The following is a 20,960-nucleotide window of genomic DNA, read 5'->3' as shown; positions in this document are numbered from 1 at the left end:
TGGAGATTATATTATATATAGGGTGGAATACGTTGACAACTTGAGACTATAATAGGGTGGAATAAGGTGACTAATAGGCAGACCATGATAATCAGTTCTGTTTCAATAAATTTAGATAAATCAAATAAATATGTACACGGTAACCGTTATCTATAAATTCGTCTATAAAATCCCAAAATTTGATTCGTAACTTTTACCTGTACTAAAATTTCTATCTATATGCGGTGTACGTAGGATACATAACTTGAAGTGAATAAATTTAACTTCAGTTTTAACTTTAAATAAGGTCATTCTCGCATGTAAATAATTGTTAAACTATTTTGACGGTCCCTGTTCATACACTAGAAAATAGTTGCGGATGAATAACAAGAGTTTAATTCCGGTTGACTTTATAGTTGAACTAGTGTTTGTTGCACACTGATGGATTATAATATGTGACAAATATTTAAGGTTGTATAATGTTGTATATGTGACAGACATTTATTACGGTCCATTTATTTCAGGAGCAGCCCAGTAAGAAAGGTACCATCGTACAGTGTTAACAATAGGAAGGAGGAACCTGTGTTATCACCCAGGTCTAAAGAAAAAAAGATGTCCTTTTCAAGAGTGTAAGTTTTTTTTTCAGTTAAAGTTTTAAAACATATCTAAAACCGGAAATATAGTTTTTACATAATAAATGATATACTTATTCTAAAAATAAATTGTTATGACCTTCGGAGTTAAAGCTTTTTTACATGACATACTTATGTTATATTAAAATTTTGTCTACTTATATTTAATTTTATGGGAACAATACACTTAAATTTAAAACACGTACTTCTGGCGTCTGTAAACAGTATGTTTGGTGACATAGACAGATTTATGTTAAAGTCACCAGTAAACTTTTGGCAAAGAATAACAAGAATGCAAAGTAAAAGCAAAGCATAAATAATTGTGTAACAGAAACCATAAATATTATTTTACTAACTTAAAATAGATTTAGTATTAAATCCCTGTTGTCATATCTCTGACGGTTAATGTAGTCATGCTAAAATTTTCAACATTTCACCAACCGTAATTCTCATTTAAATTATTTAACTTAGTTTCAAAGATACCTCAGAAAAACAAATTGGCAATGAAAATCATAGTATAATCTTTTAAAATAAGAAGAAATAAAGCTTTTGTATTTTACCAGGAGAGATATACCACAGATATATAATTGGTTTGTTTTTATTATAACCATAAATATAATAGAATAATTCTTATCTATGCCATAACGTATAAGTAAACAAAACTTAGTTGTATGACTATCTTATGTCACCGGTGTTTGCTTATGTGCCACACTTAAATGAAGGTCAAGTACAAACTTATTCACGTGTACCGGTTATGTCTCAGTTTCTGGCTTAGTTTAGAAATAAAATCATCTTTGAAACGTTACAGCGGTAACAGAACAATCTATACTCGTGTTTTAAAAAGCAACTTTTTAAAAGTAGACCAAGGGACACCTGTTTGCATGTAAAATACAACGAAAAGCATAAACAACATTTTACCTGGGGGAATGTTTTACAATTGTTGACTTTAACTTAAGATGAACAGATAAAGGCCACGTTTAAAAGTGTGTTTATCTAAAGATCTTTAGAAACTATAATCATTTATCCTTTTGTTAATGCAATTAAACCCCTCTCCTATATTTCAGTCTACCATATTTAATGTGAGTTTACAGTTTTGTGCACATCTTTTTGTATATAACTGGTTTTCATTTTATTTTTGGTGTATTGGTTTTGAATGCTGCAGTTATTCATTGAAGGTATATTTAATTTGATATCCCACTTAGATCTTTATGTAAATTAAGGAGAGTCACAATTAAAATCATATGATACTTAAACAAACTTGTTCGTAGCAATCTGATATGCTATATGAGTGTGTGTATATCCATCTAGGCTATATGCCACTTTAAATAATGTATGCCAATATAATAATTGCCCAACCAAATCGTCTTTAACACTATAACGTCATTTACTGACAAAATGCCTCTAGTCAAAACCATTTAATTTCAATTACAGAACCATAAACTAATGTCTTCGTACAATAAAAGGCAGTAGACGAGCTTCTGTGGCTCTTTTTTTACTAACTAAAAGTCGAAGTACAACTAACGGTTTACCAAACAATAAAGCGGGTATTTCTGACAGCAGGGGCCTGGTTGATATAATGGCATAAGTAGTTTAACTAATGTATCACTAGTCTCACAACACTGATGGTATGAGTTCGAGCCCCTCAAAGTGTGTTCGGCTTCAATTTGAATTGACTATGAAAACAAAATAATAAAACCTGATAGAAACCAAAGACGGACCTGGGACAAAGAGGAGAGAGCCAAAACAAAATGTCCTGTCCCTAAGTACCTTTGTCTTCTTTCATTATAGCTGTGAAAATTCTTCTTATATTCATAAAATTATGTCAGGTTTTTCATTTACCTGTTTGTGTGGCTTTTCATGGTAAAGTAACCTCTTCATTGTTTACAGTCATACCACATCTTCTCACTGTATGTTGATTTTGTTTTTATTCGACGCCCTGTGGGATCTGGGGTTTATTGTAGTTTACACACATAATTTGAAGTTAAGCGAACATTCTGTCTTATTACAATGTAAAGTCATGCAAGATTACATATAAAAAGTTAGTCTATGTCTTTATCTCTTCATTCATGTCTTGAAATGTAGATGGAAAGTAGGGTACCTATTAAGTCAAGTAATAACAGTTTCAAATATCTCCTGTGAACTTAAATCTCATGAATCACTCAATTTACTTATCATCGTTTGTTCATATTCATAGCTTGTATAGTAGTACCCCTAGGTAATGTCCTGGTCTCTTTTGTTTTGAGGGTTTCATCTGTAACTTATTTATGAATGGTTTAACGATGTCCTGGTATGGATGTTAATCTGGAAATCTTACACCTAGGTCGCAATTAGAATATAACTTCGGGTGATAATGAATAGCTCGCCTCATTGTTGTTATTAAATGGTAAAATTTTTAAAACACTATATATTTAGAAACACTATACAGTTACTTACCAAGTTAACGTTATTGGAGGAAAACGAAACAGAAAATTCATTCTCCATTTTTAAAGTGAAAGTTTAAACTATAATATCTTGAAGTTTGGTGGCAAAGGGTCGACGAAGTCTTCAACTTTTTTATGTTTTAGTTTTCTTTCCATTACTCCCATTTTTTACTGCATGGGTTATTGGAATATGGTTATCCCCATAACACCTCCCGTCCGCCATTTTTGTATAACACTTGATAAAGTAGGACACCTTTATGCTGTACATATTGTATAAATGAGGAACTATGTTTGGTTGGATGAAGATCTTCCTTATATTTGATGCCTTAATGAAGGTTGCGTGCAATGCTCCATGCTCGTTATAGAATTTCTGCAACAACTCGCGGTGAATCCTATGTGGCCTATTGGCCAAACCCTCGACAATGAATTAATCTGATTTTAGATTGCATACTTGCTGCAGATCTTTTCGATGCTGGATTGTTAAAAAGTGTGATAAAAGAACCTCCATGGGAGTATATACATTGGATAATTTTACTTCCATGGTACATGTACCCGCACCAATGAAGCAAAAACAAAATAGAACGAAAACGTACATATGATAACATTCAGGTTGCTTTTATGTTCAGAAACTGGTGATGGGAGGTTAAAATACCAAACAGTATTATTATTTTCATCATGCTGTGAAATTCATATATATTCTCTATAAATATATGCATATCCATATATATCTTGTTATAATGAAATTACAGCGAACCGTTTAGATATATTAAAAGTTTTGAATGGAATGCTTTCCTCCTTGACACTTATCTTTAAATACACTTTAATATTAATCTTAATAGATACGCTTCACGAGTAATTTTTCGATGAGGTGATATTTTGGTGAACACAGGGACATTTAATTTGAATATTTCTATACAATCATGTCTCCTATAAATAGTCCTATATGCTCGTTATCTGTCAGAAGTTTTTCTAGATTCCAATATGAACGTATTCGGAACTAATAGCGAGAAAAAGTAAGTTCTTTCATATTTACTTTCCTTAAAAGAGTGGCAAAAGATACCAGAGGGACATTCATATAAGAAATTAATACGTATTACTTCCTGGGATATAAAAGTTGGATAATAATTAATTACCTAATTTTGTTTTTGAATTTCAGGTTTGATCCATATCAAGTTTTTGAGGTAAGTTTCAATAACGGTTTTATTAACTTCTGCTTGTTTATAAACAATTTTTCAATGAGTTTAGATAATACACACTATTTCGCTGTTTTAAGCAAAATTTTTGATTTAAGCATAGCTCAGTATACATTTTTGGGTCTTAACTTGTGTTTTATTAATGATGTTTCCAGCCTCCTGGATAGTCATCTGTTTTTTAAGACACTATAACAAACTGAGACGTTCTTTTTCTTGCTAAACTCATCCATAGTAATCATGTTTCATATGTAAAAAGCTGCAACGAAATGTCACCGGAACATTTCGTCAAGTTCTCAAGGAACTTCAATCGCATATCGTATATAGGATATGCAAGGAAGTTGTTGAGCTTAAAAATATGATGATATGATGTGATATGCAGCCTCATGCTTTATTAATTCACTTTGAAATGTTTTTGTGTAATCTATACCAAGAAATGAAAATTTATTAACAATACATTTCAGTTTAAAACCAAGGTCCCATGTTTTGTAGTGACAAAGTGAAAAACCTTTATCTCTTTGAATATTGATTTTTATCAAATTTTGACACTATTCTGCTTTGCATGCATACAAATTTATACGGTTTTGACTCCTTTTCGTCAAATATATACGTAGGTAATATGCGTATTAGAATACTGACTATGAAGTTTAAAGTTTTCTTATTGTCACTGGGATATTCAAAGCTTATATTGTAATGTAAATACAGATTTAACAACACAAATATGTGTCATCTCAAGACAGTTAAAAGTGTAGTCTTATAAAGAGATCTCAATTTGAATGGCTTTGCTTACGAGTACTTAGTTCCAATTATACCAACTATCTATACAAATTCGTTAGAAGTTCTATAATACTTATGATTTATTTAAATATTGAAACCTATAACAACATTTTGCTTACGTGTAGCTGTATATTAATGATTAAAATATGCACAAATATAGCTGGAGCTGAATAACTAAATGACAATATTTTTAACACGTGTACATACTTACAAGGCAAACAAAAGGTTCACACAATAAATTACTTTATCACCATAATGTACATATGTCTCTTTCATATGTCTTTTTTTAAATTAATTCCCGATAAGGTTTCATATGCAATTTAGTTTCCCCTTTGGGAAAAAATTTGTTTGCTTATATAGGGAATCACTGAAGCGTGACATAAGCGGGCCCCATCTTAGGTCAGTCAATGGGCCCCCACTTATGAACATTTCTGGATCCGCCACTGATTAAACATATTATTTTTCGTAAAACTGAACGATATTTCTGCGTTCTTTTTTGGGCGAAATGTTTCATATTTCTTCTGAAAGTCCTAACTGGACATGCCAACAAGTTACTCAGCAAGTTTATGTAACATGTGTTAGTCCATGGTCGATATGTACTATTTCATTATCGACGAAAGAACGTAAAACTATAAAGCAAGGAGAAAGCAATAGTAAAATTTGTAATTTTACTGAAGAATGTATTGCCTGTTCCCGCTTAACACTTTTTTAAACTACCATAATCATGTTAAAGGAAATAACAATCGTCGAATGTCTTTATTCACTTGCCACAAAGTCTAGGGGGGATATCTTTTAATGTTAGCCTATTTTGGCCCTTTTCAAGGTGTTGTTAACTGGTTATCTGAGATAAATTTAAGCTGTTAACTGTTTTTAACCAACTTTGTTAACTGTTATCAGCATTTTTGCTTTTGTTGTTTACTGTTTTTGCCAAAATCAAGGTGTTGTTAACATGTTAACAGACCCCCTATTGCCCCTCGTCTATGTAATGACAGATCTGTTGGGTAAATTTGCACTCTTGAAAAACAATGAACCCCTTCAAGACGGTGACATAGCTGATAAGTTTGGAAGTGTTCCACCACACATGGATCATGTACAGTTAAATAGGATTTTATTCAGTCATCCCATGTGATGTCATTAAGAAGTCCGGTCCTCCCTTATCAGGAAAACCCATACATACATTTCGTATAATTTGTATCAACATGAGATTTTTTTTACCAGCCCAAACAACTAGGGTTAATTTCTATGTTGATGACCTGTTCTCTTATGGAGTACACGCAGGATGTCTTACAAAATAAACCACTTGAAACAACTTATTATAAACGAATGAGATATGTATCAAGTTGTCTTTAAAGTTTTAAAATAATTTCAAAATATGACGGAAATTATATTTCTATAGACGAACTTAAAAAAAATATGAAGAGCAGAATAAATCTAGTAAATCGATTTTTATTATCTCTAGTGTTTACACAAGTTCATAAGTATTTTTAAACCTCTTGTAAATCATCTACTTCTTACAGTATATATTTTTTTAAATAATCAGGAAGATTAAACCCAATCTTTTCAAGCTAGTTTGGTTTGATATAAAAGAATCAATGTAAAGAATATCAGAGACGAACATCCTGATCCACCGCGTGTGATCCACCTCGTGTAATTAAAAGGACTGGTGTAGCGGACAAAATATTTGAAGAATTTGAAGCTTGCTATACTTTGGTGTTCTGTATCAATAAATTCGACAAATAAAATCTCTTTTTAAATACATTAACACATCAAGCAATTGCATTGGCCTATATGATATCTTAAATGTGCATGAAGTATTTGCCACTTGACATTAAATACCAACACTTAAGCAATAGGTCTGTGTTTATATTCAGAAATTTATGCAGTTGGTCAATTTATACAGGAATTGCTGATCTTTCACGAGAACGCTAGTTTTAATTGAGGTTCTTTGTGTCCAAGGATTGTTGCTTCTGGTCACTGGTCATGTCTTATCTTCTTTTTGGTTTTAGCGTAGTCAATGCCTGTCTAATTAATACCCTTGCTGTTTCTGAGTTTGTTGGGTTAAATATATTCACATAGTGTTGTAGTGAAGATGTTGAACGGTTCCATTCCAGAAATTGCATACAAGTAATCGAAATACATTATAACTTATCATGTATTATGTTTATTACTCAAAGCATGAAACAACAGTTCGATTGTAAACCCATGCAGCGTGAATGAATGAATAATCATACAGTTAACTGATATGCACTTTAATGTGTTACATTTGATAATACGATTAAAATATTTGCAAGCAAAAACTGCAGTAAATTTCTCACCTTTGCAATATATATGTATAGAGATAAATTACATGTAAATAAGGATGAAATTCAGTTATAAATGCACAGATGCAATTCAACGAAATCCAGAGGATCTAGTCCTCTTGCAAAAGTCAAAATTCACCAATCTAGTTGAATAATCCATATATGCCAATCAAAAAGATATGGGAACTTTTGACCTCTTTCACAAAGTACTATGTATGATAATGGTCAGCCTTTCGGTCATAAGGCAGCAACCATTTGATTTTCTGGGGGGGGGGGGGGGGGACTATGTTTTTTTTTGGAAAAAAAAGTTTGTTTCCAGGTTTTGGTGAAAAAAATAATTTGTTTTGGACCCTGAGAAAAAAAATTTGTTTGTTTTACCCTCAGCTGCCACTATATGTAATGCTAAAATTGAAAGAAAAAAATTGTTTTCGGTTTGTCGCTAAAAAAAATTGATTGTTCTTCGCCGAAGGTGAAAAAAAAAGTTTGCACAGAAAAAAAAACCATAGCCCCCCCCCCCCCCCCCCCCCCCAGAAAATCAAATGGTTGCTGCCTAAAAGTTTTCTTTGGTCCTTGAAATCATGAACCATATCGGATATTCGATAACGTTATGTAAAGTGACAAGTGTATTTGCAGGTTTTTACTTTAAAAACTGCAATTCATCTTTTGAATGTCATTTAATATATAATATTAGGTTGAAATTTTATAACACAGTACAACATTTTATTGTAGGTAGAACATCGACCATGTTTAATACTCACCGTCAAGGTTGTCAGAGGCAAAAATATAACACATGGATGGATGGACTACGGTAAACATTTATTTTTTTATCCGATTAAAGCAAATTCAAATACTTGTCATGTCAGCCAAGTAGCTCGATCAATTTTATTCAAATTATAAGCCACACTCTCAGGTAACACTTCCATTATAATTTATACAAAGTACATGAAAATGAGACGATTTATATGATACGTAAAGGCATACATGCATTATAAACGGTTTAACACAAGTTCAAAAATGCTCTCACAATTTGACTGATGGCCTTATATTACTATCATTTTCAAACATTTAGCCATTCTAATAAGGTTTCTTTTTTTTTCAACTATTTTCGCCCAACATCTTAAGTTCCTTTCGAATATATAGGCTAGAAAGCAAGAGAAATATCAGTGTTTCACATTCAACCAAGGTCAACCTGAGAGATTTTATCTTGGGGAAAGTATTAACCTTCATTGCTATTGCTTTAGAACATGTATTTGTTCTTCTGCTACCTGTTTCCCTTTGCATTTGACCTTATAAAGTTTTCTTAAGAATGACGTGTTTGTTGCAGTTTTTTAATTGATGTTCTTTTTGTAAATACAGTTGATACACCCGACCCTTATATTATACTAAATGTGAAGACCTCACCAGAGGGTCGTCGTCGGACTGAAACAAAGGATAATGAAGTAAATCCAGTATGGAACGAAGAATTCACATTTCTCATAGATGATAGAGAAACTAATAAACTACGTAAGTTTTCTAGTCTATAATGATTTTTATCTATTATATGAATTGTAAAATATAACAGATATAGATGCTTATGAAACAAAATATCGTAGCTGTTATTGGTACGGTTCTAAGACAACGGGTGCTTGTTTGACATCAGGATCTTAATTGTTACTCTTGGTCTCTAGATTCGGACATAAGTATTTTCTTCCGAGTCTAAATGTTGACCGAGGACAGAGTCGGTATCTTTGTTTTTAAGAAATGGCAAACGTGACTTAGTAGTCAAAAGAGCATGTTTTTTTATACATTTGTTCTGATTTATTTTACTTTTGGTCCTATTCGGTTTTATCAGCTTTTCAACGTTTGACTTGGGTTTTGAACTTGCATATGTATTGGCTTCGAGTCTCACTGATTAGATACTTCTATTGTCGAACTGGGTATCTGGTGCATTAGCATTGACACCGCTAATATGGTTTCTATTTTAATTAAATGACATCTTTATTAAAGCATGGAAGTAAGATCTAAATATTACTTCCATGATCAAAGTATGACACTCGTTTGTATAACCTCGTTTATAACAAAAACATTCACTCATAGTTTATGTATTAATGAAATTAAAATCTTCCTTTTCAGAAATGATATTAATGGAGGCGAATTACGGAAATCTTGACCAAGTAATTGGAGAGGTATACTTTGATCTCAAGGAACTTCCAATAAAAACCAGAGTCAACAAAATATTTTCATTTAATGAGGTAAAATACATATATATTGTTGCATCAACATGTCAAAATAAGTTAAATTCCGTATTCTGTAAAAGTTAATCGTATGAAACCGGGTATCTTTTTTTTATTTTACATTTTTTTAGTAAATTCTTCCATTCCAATTTAAAATTAACAATTATTTTGAAAATTTCCGGAACTGTAAATCTAGAACAGGGAAGTTATGTCATATAAGATCCAAGGATATATGAAAACTGCATATCAGCTGATATTCTTGGACAAGGATGTCGAGAAAATGAACTATTTTTTTATATTCTGAAATGCAGATAAGAGATAACAATGTACTTGAAGAAACATTTCGACATACATACGAAACCAGATAATACAATACTAATCTAAAGTTTCAAATCAAGGAAAATAACCGTAATCGATTACAGTTACAAAATAAATACCCTCTTTTTATCATTTCAGAAATCTGAAGTAGAATTTGAGTTTGAAACACACTTCGAGTAAGTATTTTTATATGCATTTTGTTATAGTTGATGCAAGTTGGATCAAATAACATCGAGCTAAATATGCATGAAACATTTGTAATCAGACGTTAAACAAACATTTAGCATGCAATATAACCAAAACCCCTTTTAAATACAAGACAACGCACTTCTACATATCATTGATATTTCTTGTCGACTTGATCGCATCATTAACGTGTAATCTGCCAAAATGTAATTAGTTGTAGTATAAAAGTGAAGTGACCAAGTCAACGAATATATAAACGAACTTTAATGGACCCCCTTCCTGCAGGACAACTCATACCGTTTTATTTAAAGAACTATTTAAACTTTTAAACTTAAAACACAACTTTTATTCAAACAATTTACCCTTGCACGTACAAATAAGGGGTTTAATATAAGTTCTGTCTTGAAAAATTTCGACAAAGTTTTAAGGAACCTATCCCAAAAGACAACCACAGCAATGAAGTCATTTTTTAAAGGTAGTTTTACCATAAACTGTCTCAGCATTGGTCTCCATATCATAAGCTTCCTCCTGTATTCGGACTACATTCTTTAAATGTACCAATCCTATTTGATAAATATGACATTTGTTTGATTCTGCTTTTTTTCCAAATTTTCCAAACCAGTGTGATATCTTCGTACTTCCAAGTAGGATACACAAAATGCATTTGAATTTAAATTTTCAATATATTTTCATATTTAAACTCATGGTGTAGTTGTAGTACCAAGTCAAGATGAAATCGGATCAAAAATTTTCCCCTTATGTTTCTGTATACATTCTGCCATCGCCAAGACTTTCACATCTTGCTGGCAGAAAGTTCAGAATCATTACCCTCGCCACCTTAAGTTTAAGCGTCAATATATATCTACAGCAAAAATTATGCAAAAAAGCGAGAAAAGTGTTGTTTGAGATCTGCAAAAAGTATTGAAAATGATATTAGGTAAGTCCCATTTGATATAGCTGAGGATGGCATTTAACTAGGAACTATTGAAGCAGCTGCGTGTAATGTATTGCCTTCATTTAAAGTTATTTTCTGATTTTAAATGGCTGCCTGCTTGAACGGCTTCAGATATGGAGATTGAACTACTGAACTCTTTATTTAATCTTCCCTGCCCTTTCTGTTTTTGAATAACGATTACTTTTCGTTAATGATATTTTAATCTAAACTGTTACAGAAGTTTAAATTAGATATATAGCTCTTATCCTTAAAACTTAAAGAAAACGATCAAAAATAAGGACAATTAGAAAGGACTTTTAACGATATGCACTAGCACTTAAACTTTTCCTAAAATTACAAATCAAAAGTTAGGGCACTATTTAAAAGAAACAAAAGTAACATATTTTGTCAGATTGCATTTTCAATGATAAAATCGTTATATGCCTTTTTCTTTCCGTTTTATGAAAAACTGCTTAGTAAGAAATGGCTACGACCGGGGGGAAATTAACTTAAGATATTATGGCTTCTCAAAAAAACCAACTCCAATTATGCGGTCCATCAAAGTCGTAAAATATGTACTTTTTCTTGATTTGTCATTCCACTTTAAAGAGAATTTTAATCTAATTTCAACCATATATTTACTCCTGTTCAGCTTTGTTTGTTATCGAAAAGCACGATTATACTTTCTTAACTGCCGAATAGCTGTACTTCAGAAATTCAAAAAAATGCTAAAGTTATGCATGCACATTACTTTCTAAAATTTTCTAAATTAGTTGTTCAATGTTTCATCAAAATATTCATTCAATTGATAATGAGCAAAAAATGGAAATAAACTTTGCAATGAATTAATGGAAGAAAGGTGCCAAATGTCAAATTATCAAGGAAACTAAACTTTTAAAAATGTTATAACGCTGGAGAAAAATGAATATCTTGTTCATCATACTAACCCGGTACTCTAATTTTTTAGTGAGAATCCAACTCTGCGATACAGTTTATGTTTGTGTGACGAAGAAAAAGAGTTCATAGAACACAGAACCGAGAAAGTAATGAAAACAATGAAGGATTTGCTGGGAGATAAAGCGCCAGAAACCAGAGAGGAGGTAATTTGTCTAACATATACTGTTTTGCCAGTCATTGCGTCTGCTATTATTCAACATCAATTCCCTTAGTTTGTGTTTTAAAAGATATGAATATAAGAAACTTTAAGAGAGCTTTAATAATCTCGTATATTTATTCTTACAGACGCCGAGAATCGCTGTTATTGGTTCAGGTGGTGGTTTTAGGGCTATGGTTGGTATGAGTGGTGTCCTCAAAGCCCTAGCTGATTCTAAAATATTGGACTGTGTCACATTTTTAGGTGGACTGTCAGGATCTTCTTGGTGAGTTCATAAAAGTAAAATTTACAATATATTAAAGTAACTAGAAGAGAAATGTGTACACAGATCATATATATAGATAAACACAAAGTTATAAAAATGTAGACAGTATTTATAAATATATTCTACCTACAATTATTAGGCTATTGACCTTAAGGGCAATTCTTTGTGTGTTTACCTGAAGTAGGTAAAGTGACCTTTTATAATGATAAGTCATAAAAAGACATTAAAGACACAAACAAAAGTATACTGTTACATTTAGCTTAATTGGTTTGACTGACGTACGTGACAGAAGTACATGTATGGGGTTTTTTTTTCTATGAAGCAGATAATTAATAATATGCTTTTTATTGTTTGGAAATTTATTTCCATATACATAACAAAATAAACAGATTGTAATTAGACAATGACAATGTATTTGCATGATTTTTAGGTACATCTCTACCTTATATTCACACAAAGACTGGCCAACAATGAACCCTGGTGCTATGCAAGAAGAACTAAAAAACAATATAGATTCTAGTCTTCTATGGTTACTTACACCATTTGGTATAAAACGTTACATTGATCGGATACTTGTTAAACGTCAAAATGGGCAACCAGTCAGCTTCACAGATATATTTGGACACTTAGTTGGAGAAACATTGGTAAAAGATGTAAGTGTACAATGTTTAACATCGTTGCTTAATTTATCCCTTATCTATTTATAATTTATGTAAAGTCAATAAAAAGAGAAATTAAATAACGCTTTTTTGACATAACAAAACCATACATACTTTTATAGATAGATATGAGCAGAATGTGGTATGAGTGCTAATGAGACAACTCTTCATTTAAATCACAATTTATAAAAGTGAACCAGTATAGGTCAAAGTATGGTCTTCCACACGGAGCCTTGGCAACAAATGGAGCGGGTTTAAACGTTTTAATAGGAACTAACCTTCACCCTTATCTGCAACAATAGTGTAACATCACAAACTGGAAAGATACACTATAAAATATCAACTGAAATGGCTTAACTCAATCAAAAGACATATAAAAACAATTTAACATGCGATGAACGAATAAATTTGATCTATTATACAATGTAAATATAAAATCAATAAAATAAGAGGTGAAAAAATAAAAGTTTCAATAGTATACCGCTGTGTGATATTAAATAATTTATAAAAAAAATATACAATAACCTTAAATACTTTTGTAGATAACATGGTTAGCATACGCTATTCATCCAGGCAAACGATGACATCCTAAATACTTATAGGTTTAAAACAAATAGCTGATTAAGAAACTTACAAACAAAATTAAGTCAGTTGTTGAGCAAGTCATTTTTCCTCGGTCAACCTTTTACTCTAATGTATATTTTTTGGCACAGACTAACTCATACCTGCTTTCGTAAATAACTACAATTCATTTTTGTAAATCTTTTTCTTGTGTTGTAGAGGTTGCATACAAAACTTACAGACTTACAAGACAAAATAGCAGGCGGAGCAGCACCAATGCCTTTAATGACATGTGTTAACGTAAAAGCAGATAGATCTGCTAGAAGTTTTCACGGTAAGAATTTAAAGCTACTAGTACTTTTTAATCAAGTTTAAATTTTAATTAGATAGCTTGCACTTCGCATTGAAGTACTACAAGGCTTAAACATTAACAAATTTCGTGAGTGTAACACACGATGTGTGTGCAACACATGATTATCGTCTGTTATAACACAGATTATGAGACAGTTTAACTTTAAAATAAAAAAAATCTGTTGTCGTTGAGCTTAATGTTTTTGACGCTTAAATGGAACACCCACAAAAAAAAAAACAGTCAAATTAGTGGTATTTAAAATTGTAACGCGACCTATTGTAATTTCGGAAATCTCTTTCTTCATATAATTATCATGAATTTACGATTTTTAAAAAGTATTTACTAACATCTAGGAAATGGTACTAATTTACAGAGATAGCTCTAGAATATATATTGAATGAGACACTAGAAACGTCGACAGGACTTCTATTCAGACATTCGTTCAAAATATAAATTACTGAATTTCCTGCTTTTTATCGCTACATTGGTAACTTATAATCTTTATGGATGTTCCTTTTTTCGTTTCAGAATGGGTCGAGTTTAATCCTTTTGAAATTGGTATGCCAAAATATGGTACATTTATGAAAACAGAATTGTTTGGAAGTAAATTTTTCATGGGAAAGTTATGTACTGAATACGAAGAACAACCACTGCATTTTTTACAAGGTATTACATTTTATATAGATGATGGATTCAGTTTGATACACAATATACAACGGATATCAGATATTTATCGAATCCCGGCGAGGGAAGAACCAAAAATTTGCGAAAGCAAATTTACAGATCTAACATTGTTGGGTTGATGTTTAGACGAGTTGTATATATATATGTTGTAGGGTTGTCACTGACTCAGACGTACTTATGAATATAATTATTTTCTGTGACTGTATCTTACATTAATTTGTAGGATCCTTTACTATAGATAATTTAGCTGATCTGTAACAATAACATCTTCATGCCTTATATATCATGTACTGTAGTACGCCGCTAGATTAAAACTGACGTGGAAAAGGTAACATATGGCCACCGAAAGCTCTTTTTTTGAGAGCCCAGGTGGTCGTGTGGTCTAGCGGGACGGCTGCAGTGCAGGCGATTTGGTGTCACGATATCACAGTAGCATGGGTTCGAATCCCGGCGAGGGAAGAACCAAAAATTTGCGAAAGCAAATTTACAGATCTAACATTGTTGGGTTGATGTTTAGACGAGTTATATATATATATATATATATATATGTGTGATGTTTTTATATTTCATAATGCTTCTGATAATGTTCCATAATTACTAAGTCAAAGTTAGCTAGGGTTGTCCTGGTTTAAAAGGGACTTAATGCTTTTCAACCAGGATTGATAATTTTTATGATAAACGTATAGAAACTTTTACTGAAACTTTCAAATGATCGACAATAGATTTTATAACTCAGAGAATGGTCAGCTCATGTAAGGCTAGATCAGAAATTAAAGAATAATTTTATCCAAGTGTGTTTGTGTTGTTACTCTGATAAATGATTTCTATATATGATTGTTCTTTCAGGCATTTGGGGCAGTGCCTTCTGCATTTTATTCAAACGTTTATTAGATGACAATAAAAAGCTTGACCCTGTGGAAATGATCAGACAAGAAATGGGTAAATATGTTTGCATTATTACTGAAACAGAGTTTCCTTATTAAGTACGGTTTGATATTTCCTTCAAAAAGATCTGTGAAAAGGGAATGTGGAATGAATATGGAGTATTAATATTGTTGGCGTGCGTGTTGCTCAACTGCTAGTTTTTCGTGTAGTTTTTTTGTTGACTGTTTTTGTCTTCTTGTGTATCCAAACTTATCCACCAATAAGACGCGGCCATAATATTTATATAAAAAAGGTGATGAAAGTGGCGTTTAACCATAACGACCAGTCAACATTTTTGTTTCTTCTGTCATTTTGGCTTTTTAAATGATTTGATTATCCCATGGGTATCTTTTTTCTGGTTTGAAAAATTATTCTAATTATTAAATTGCGTATATTAACCAATCCTTGGAAAACATTTAGACATTTTACAAACGCAATTTCATCACTTCTCATCTGTTTTTATAGTTAAGCAGATCGAGCAAAGCAGGGAGGATGAAAGTAGTGACAGTAGTGATGAAAGCGACGAAACAGAAGTAGAGGAAAAACCTCGGAGTTCTCGACAGTTTACATTTGACGTACCAGAAACTAATGGGACTAAAGAGAATGGTCAAGCACCAAAACGACAATCCACAAAACGAAGAACTAAACAAAAGGGTTATTGGAATAATTTTCTCAGCAATATTTTGGAAAAGTATGTTTTAAAATGATAAACTGGATTCTAATAGACAACCCCATTCAGGAAGAAACTGAACAGAGTGTAGGATTTCAAATGCGCAAAGATTAAAAAGATTGTTGAAGTTTTCGAACGGAATCAAATGTTTTCCAGTTAAAATTTACAAAACAGATGAAAAAATGATTAATACACATTAAGTTTCAAGTAAATGATTAAATCCTTTTCCTGACATTTATTTCATTTTTGAAGATTATATCAGTAGAATAATGTTTAAATAATATCTAACAGTGGTGTTGGTACTTATAGTGACTGTGTGAATACATGTCCGCTTATGTGTTTTATAATTTAAAAATAAATATACCATTCAGTAACCTTGTGTATATTTTTGGCTTATTGTTCCTACAAGACTTGTGTTTTTCAATTCATATATGCACTTTAACACATCCTTTTATACTTAAACTTTTTTATTTTCATTCATTTCCTTCCCTGTACATTCAGAGAAGGTCAATCCTTCTATTAACGTTTTTCGATCAGACACACAACAGTTAATCAAAAATAAAGATCGTGGTGCAAAAACCTTCTTTTCCAATGATTTACAAAAATCTATGTTTTATCTCTGTATCGTCATCAGGGATGGTCGCCTTTTTTCGCGATGTCACAATACTCCAAAGGAAAGCAAGAGAATTTGATGCCATAATTTAATTTACCAATGTAGAACTAAGACCAAATAAAAACATGTGGTGAATTAGTAAAGATAATCTCTTAAGAATGGCTATTATGTTTAGCACTTCTATCATCAAATAGATTATGGTCTAAAATACCATTGATTAATTGTATACATGTAGTTCTCATGGGCATAGACAAAACATTTTCCGAAACACATAAAAGTTTACTTAAATATTAGAAATCCTCCTTCATGCAACGACTGCAGGGTTGATTGACACTACATGCATTTATTTAACTTATATTTAGTTTGATTTGATCTAACTGTGAAATCGGTTCTCATCCAGTAGATTAAACTGTCCCGTTTTATTTCAGCAAACGTTTTGAAGTGTTGAACACCAGAGCAGGACGAGCTGGTGTATTACATAATTTCATAAAAGTATACTTCAATATGAAAAATCCTACTTCATGCAACGACTGCAAGAATGATTGAAACTACATGCATTTATTTTACTTATATTTAGTTTGATTTGTTCTTTCTTTGAAATCGGTTCTCATCCAGTAGATTAAACTGTCACGTTTTATTTCAGCAAACGTTTTGAAGTGTTGAACACCAGAGCAGGACGAGCTGGTGTAGTACATAATTTCATGAGAGGATTGTCACTCACCAAAACCTTCCCATTGTCTCCTTTTACTCCGGATACTGCAAACAAAGATACTGGTAATCTTTTACTTTATTTCAACGTTAAATTCGTAAAACTAACATCAAAAGTGTTGATACGTTTCGTCCCCGAGGGTATCACCAGCCCAGTAGTCAACACTTCGGTGTTGACATGAATATCAATAACGTGGTCATTTTATAAATTTCTTGTATACAAAACTTTGAAATTTTCAAAATACTAATGATTTTCTTATCCCATGCGTAGATTACCTTAGTCGAATTTGGCACAACTTTTTGGAATTTTGGATCCTCAACGCTCTTCAATTTTGTACTTGTTTGGCTTTATAACTATTTTGATATGAGTGTCACTGATGAATCTTATGTAGTCTTATGCGTCTGGCGTACTGAATTATAATCCTGGTACCTTTGATAACTATTGATACTTTGAAACTGATACTATGAAAACTATTAATTTTAAAGCGAATCTTTTTTAAATGGAACATTATGTAAATTTAACTGATACTTTTTTATTTCTTTTCCTTACTTCATGCTTTCATTTTAATACTTTAAAAATATGAGGTTATTCTATTTATGACAGAATATCTTAAGCAATGGATTGATTCATTTACGTATTTTATTATCATTACAGATGATTTTGATGGAATCCATGAACTGCATCCAACCAATGTTAAACATTTGTATATGGTTGATGCAGGATTAACGTTTAACTCACCCTTCCCTCTTGTCCTGAGACCACAGAGAGCTGTAGATATCATTCTATCCTTTGATTTTAGTGCCAGGCCTGGAGATCAGTCACCACCATTTAAGGTATATGTTTGTATATTATTTCTGTAATGCAAGGGAGGTTATCGTGAATATAGATCGTTTGTGTTTTCAATTACAAGGGCAACATAAGGATATTGCAAACACATGTGATATGAATATACCCTGAAATGGGGGGCATCAAAAACATGCACATGCTTTCCAAATACAAATATGAAATACACAGCTGAAACTGGCATATGTTTTTTTGTTGTTAATGTATTTATCATTATTAAATGATTTTAGAACATTAAGATTTATAAAATGACCAGCAAAATAGCCTAAATAAAACATTTGTTGTATATTGATTTTCATTCAATAGTTCATTGGTTTCCGATTTCTTCATGAAAGTGATAATACTGAGTCAAATACTAATAGCTTTTGTTTTATTTAAAGGAAATTCTGCTGGCAGAAAAATGGGCAAGACTTAATAAATTACCTTTCCCGCCAATTGATGTCACCGTGTTTGATAGAGAAGGAATGAAAGAGTTGTACATATTTAAGCACCCAACTGATCCTCATTGTCCCGTAGTGTTACATTTTGTCCTAGTGAATATAGACTTCAGAGAATTCACAAAACCTGGTAAGAGTACTATTTATTCATACTTATTTCTCTTATCCGATATTCTTAATTGTATGATGTTTAAATGTCGTATCATTATTTCAAAATAAGAATACAAATTGACATATATTAAAACAAATGAAAGACAAGGAACATTTGAAATAGATAAACATGTGTGTTGAAATTAATTTAATGAATAATGTTTTATACAAATTGATATGTGTGCTTTTTGTCAGTTAAACGTGCTAGAATGACGAAATCTTGATAATTCATTTAATAAGAAAACGAAAACTATTTATAAAAAGTATAACAAAAATACCGAACTCCGAGGAAAATTCATAACGGAAAGTCCCTAATCATATTACAAAATCAAATGATAAAACACATCAAACGAATGCACAGCAACTGTCGTATTCCTGACTTGGTAAAGACATTCTCAAATTGAGAAAATGGTGGATTGAATTTGGTTTTATAGCGCTAAACATAAGTTTATATAGGATTCTTTTTAAAAATGTGTGTTTATAGATATAGGAAGATGTGGTGTGAGTGCCAATGAGACAACTCTCCATCCAAATAACAATTTAAAAATTAAACCATCATAGGTTAAAGTACGGCCTTCAACATATATATATATATATATATATATATATAATAATACTATTCAATTAGAGTAAGGAATAACATGAATTGATATTTGAGAGGTTTTAAAATGCAATTGATATTTTTTAGGTGTCCGAAGAACAGCGGAGGAAAAAGAATTTGCCGATTTTGACATATTTGACGACCCTGCAACACCATATTCAACATTTAATTTCAAATATACACATGATGCTTTTGAAAAATTGTCAAAATTAACAGAATTCAATACATTGGCCAATATTGACGCAATCAAGACAGCAATGCTGAATACAATTGAAAAAAAGAGAACAACTCCCCCAAAGATTCCAATACAACTAAATGAAGTGAGTAGATTGCGAAGGGTTAGCAAGAAAAATAAGGCGAAATTGAGTAGGTATTTATCAAGGTTGTCGTCATGTCGGGACAGTCGAACAAGTGTCACGATTGAAGAAGAGGAGGAAAACGATGAAAATGGACATAGAAAGATATCAAAAACAGTCAGTGATGCTCCGATAATTTGCAAGAAGCCTGGTCTTGAAAGAAAAATGGCAGTATCGGAAAGAAAAAGGAGAACAAACAAGAGCATAGGAGGACTTGGTGGTTTATCATCACCGAGAGAAGAGGATGAATCCGACGAATTAGACTCTAGTAATGCTTCGGTGAAACTAAGAACACTTGGGGGACGAAAACGAAAAGATGGTACATTTCACGATGCTCATGATCACTGGTCAATGAATAGGTGCAATTCTATTCAATCAGACGAAGAAGATGATCAGTTTTATTCAATGGCAAGTTCGTGATAGTTTGATATAGTGGCGAAAAGTCATTCCAATTGGCTATGTGATTGATCCGGATTTAAGTTCAGTTTGTCACATCCTCAAGAGTTTGCTCACAAGGAGTAATAATCAGTTATTGTCAGTCTACATGAAAAATATATTGTAACATTACTGTGACAAGATATGCAAGAGTTATCCCGCCTTCATCGAACTTTACCATTGATGTCATATTTGTTATCATTTAATTTCTTAACAAATAGGAATTGTCCGAATTGTTGATTATTTGCAATAAATGAAAAATATATATTGTAGTTATTCAATAACATTGCATATAAGATTACAATAAAAAGTTATCGATGTCCATTTTAAGTTCATATTTATTTTACAAATGTCTTCAATTTTACTAGTTTTAATTTTTCCATGGTCAGTGTGTGTTGTGAGACTATTTTTTAATCCTTTAGCCTGTATATCAAGAGAGTCATGTCGCCGTAAAATGTCAATTATGGAACATAAGAAATGTACAAAACTTGAGGAATTCTTACCTTTTTTTCTTAGATCGAAAGCTTTATTTTGGTTTATGCTTGATAAAAGTCGTTTCTGTTCCTACAGTCTTTTGTTCATACCAGGAACAGGTACAGTGGTTATTCGAAATCGGTGAAATGGTATAAACAATAATT

General features: G+C 31.8%; 1 protein-coding gene across 6 annotated transcripts in view; it reads left to right on the top strand.

Moving 5' to 3' along the window:
- LOC134711627 (cytosolic phospholipase A2-like) overlaps window positions 1-20,589 on the top strand; it is a 37,833-nt gene extending 17,244 nt beyond the window's left edge. For 5 of the 6 annotated variants that reach the window (XM_063572346.1, XM_063572345.1, XM_063572348.1 and 2 more), the window contains 17 exons: window positions 504-608; window positions 4,188-4,212; window positions 8,028-8,106; window positions 8,655-8,801; window positions 9,411-9,529; window positions 9,968-10,005; window positions 11,917-12,049; window positions 12,192-12,328; window positions 12,759-12,981; window positions 13,768-13,882; window positions 14,429-14,566; window positions 15,431-15,523; window positions 15,974-16,199; window positions 17,435-17,565; window positions 18,155-18,333; window positions 18,724-18,910; window positions 19,619-20,589. In XM_063572346.1, coding sequence (XP_063428416.1) covers window positions 504-608; window positions 4,188-4,212; window positions 8,028-8,106; window positions 8,655-8,801; window positions 9,411-9,529; window positions 9,968-10,005; window positions 11,917-12,049; window positions 12,192-12,328; window positions 12,759-12,981; window positions 13,768-13,882; window positions 14,429-14,566; window positions 15,431-15,523; window positions 15,974-16,199; window positions 17,435-17,565; window positions 18,155-18,333; window positions 18,724-18,910; window positions 19,619-20,307 — 2,764 coding nt within the window. In that variant the 3' untranslated portion in view covers window positions 20,308-20,589. Of the gene's footprint in view, window positions 1-503; window positions 609-3,920; window positions 4,045-4,187; window positions 4,213-8,027; window positions 8,107-8,654; window positions 8,802-9,410; window positions 9,530-9,967; window positions 10,006-11,916; window positions 12,050-12,191; window positions 12,329-12,758; window positions 12,982-13,767; window positions 13,883-14,428; window positions 14,567-15,430; window positions 15,524-15,973; window positions 16,200-17,434; window positions 17,566-18,154; window positions 18,334-18,723; window positions 18,911-19,618 lie in introns of those variants that run through there. The other variant, XM_063572349.1, reaches the window with a different exon arrangement.
- Window positions 20,590-20,960: the final 371 nt, after the last annotated feature.

Source organism: Mytilus trossulus, chromosome 3, assembly GCF_036588685.1.
Source record: "Mytilus trossulus isolate FHL-02 chromosome 3, PNRI_Mtr1.1.1.hap1, whole genome shotgun sequence".
In the NCBI taxonomy this organism is placed as follows: domain Eukaryota; kingdom Metazoa; phylum Mollusca; class Bivalvia; order Mytilida; family Mytilidae; genus Mytilus; species Mytilus trossulus.
The sequence above is the reverse complement of the archived record's forward strand: the minus strand, read 5'-3'. Positions and strand labels throughout refer to the sequence as shown.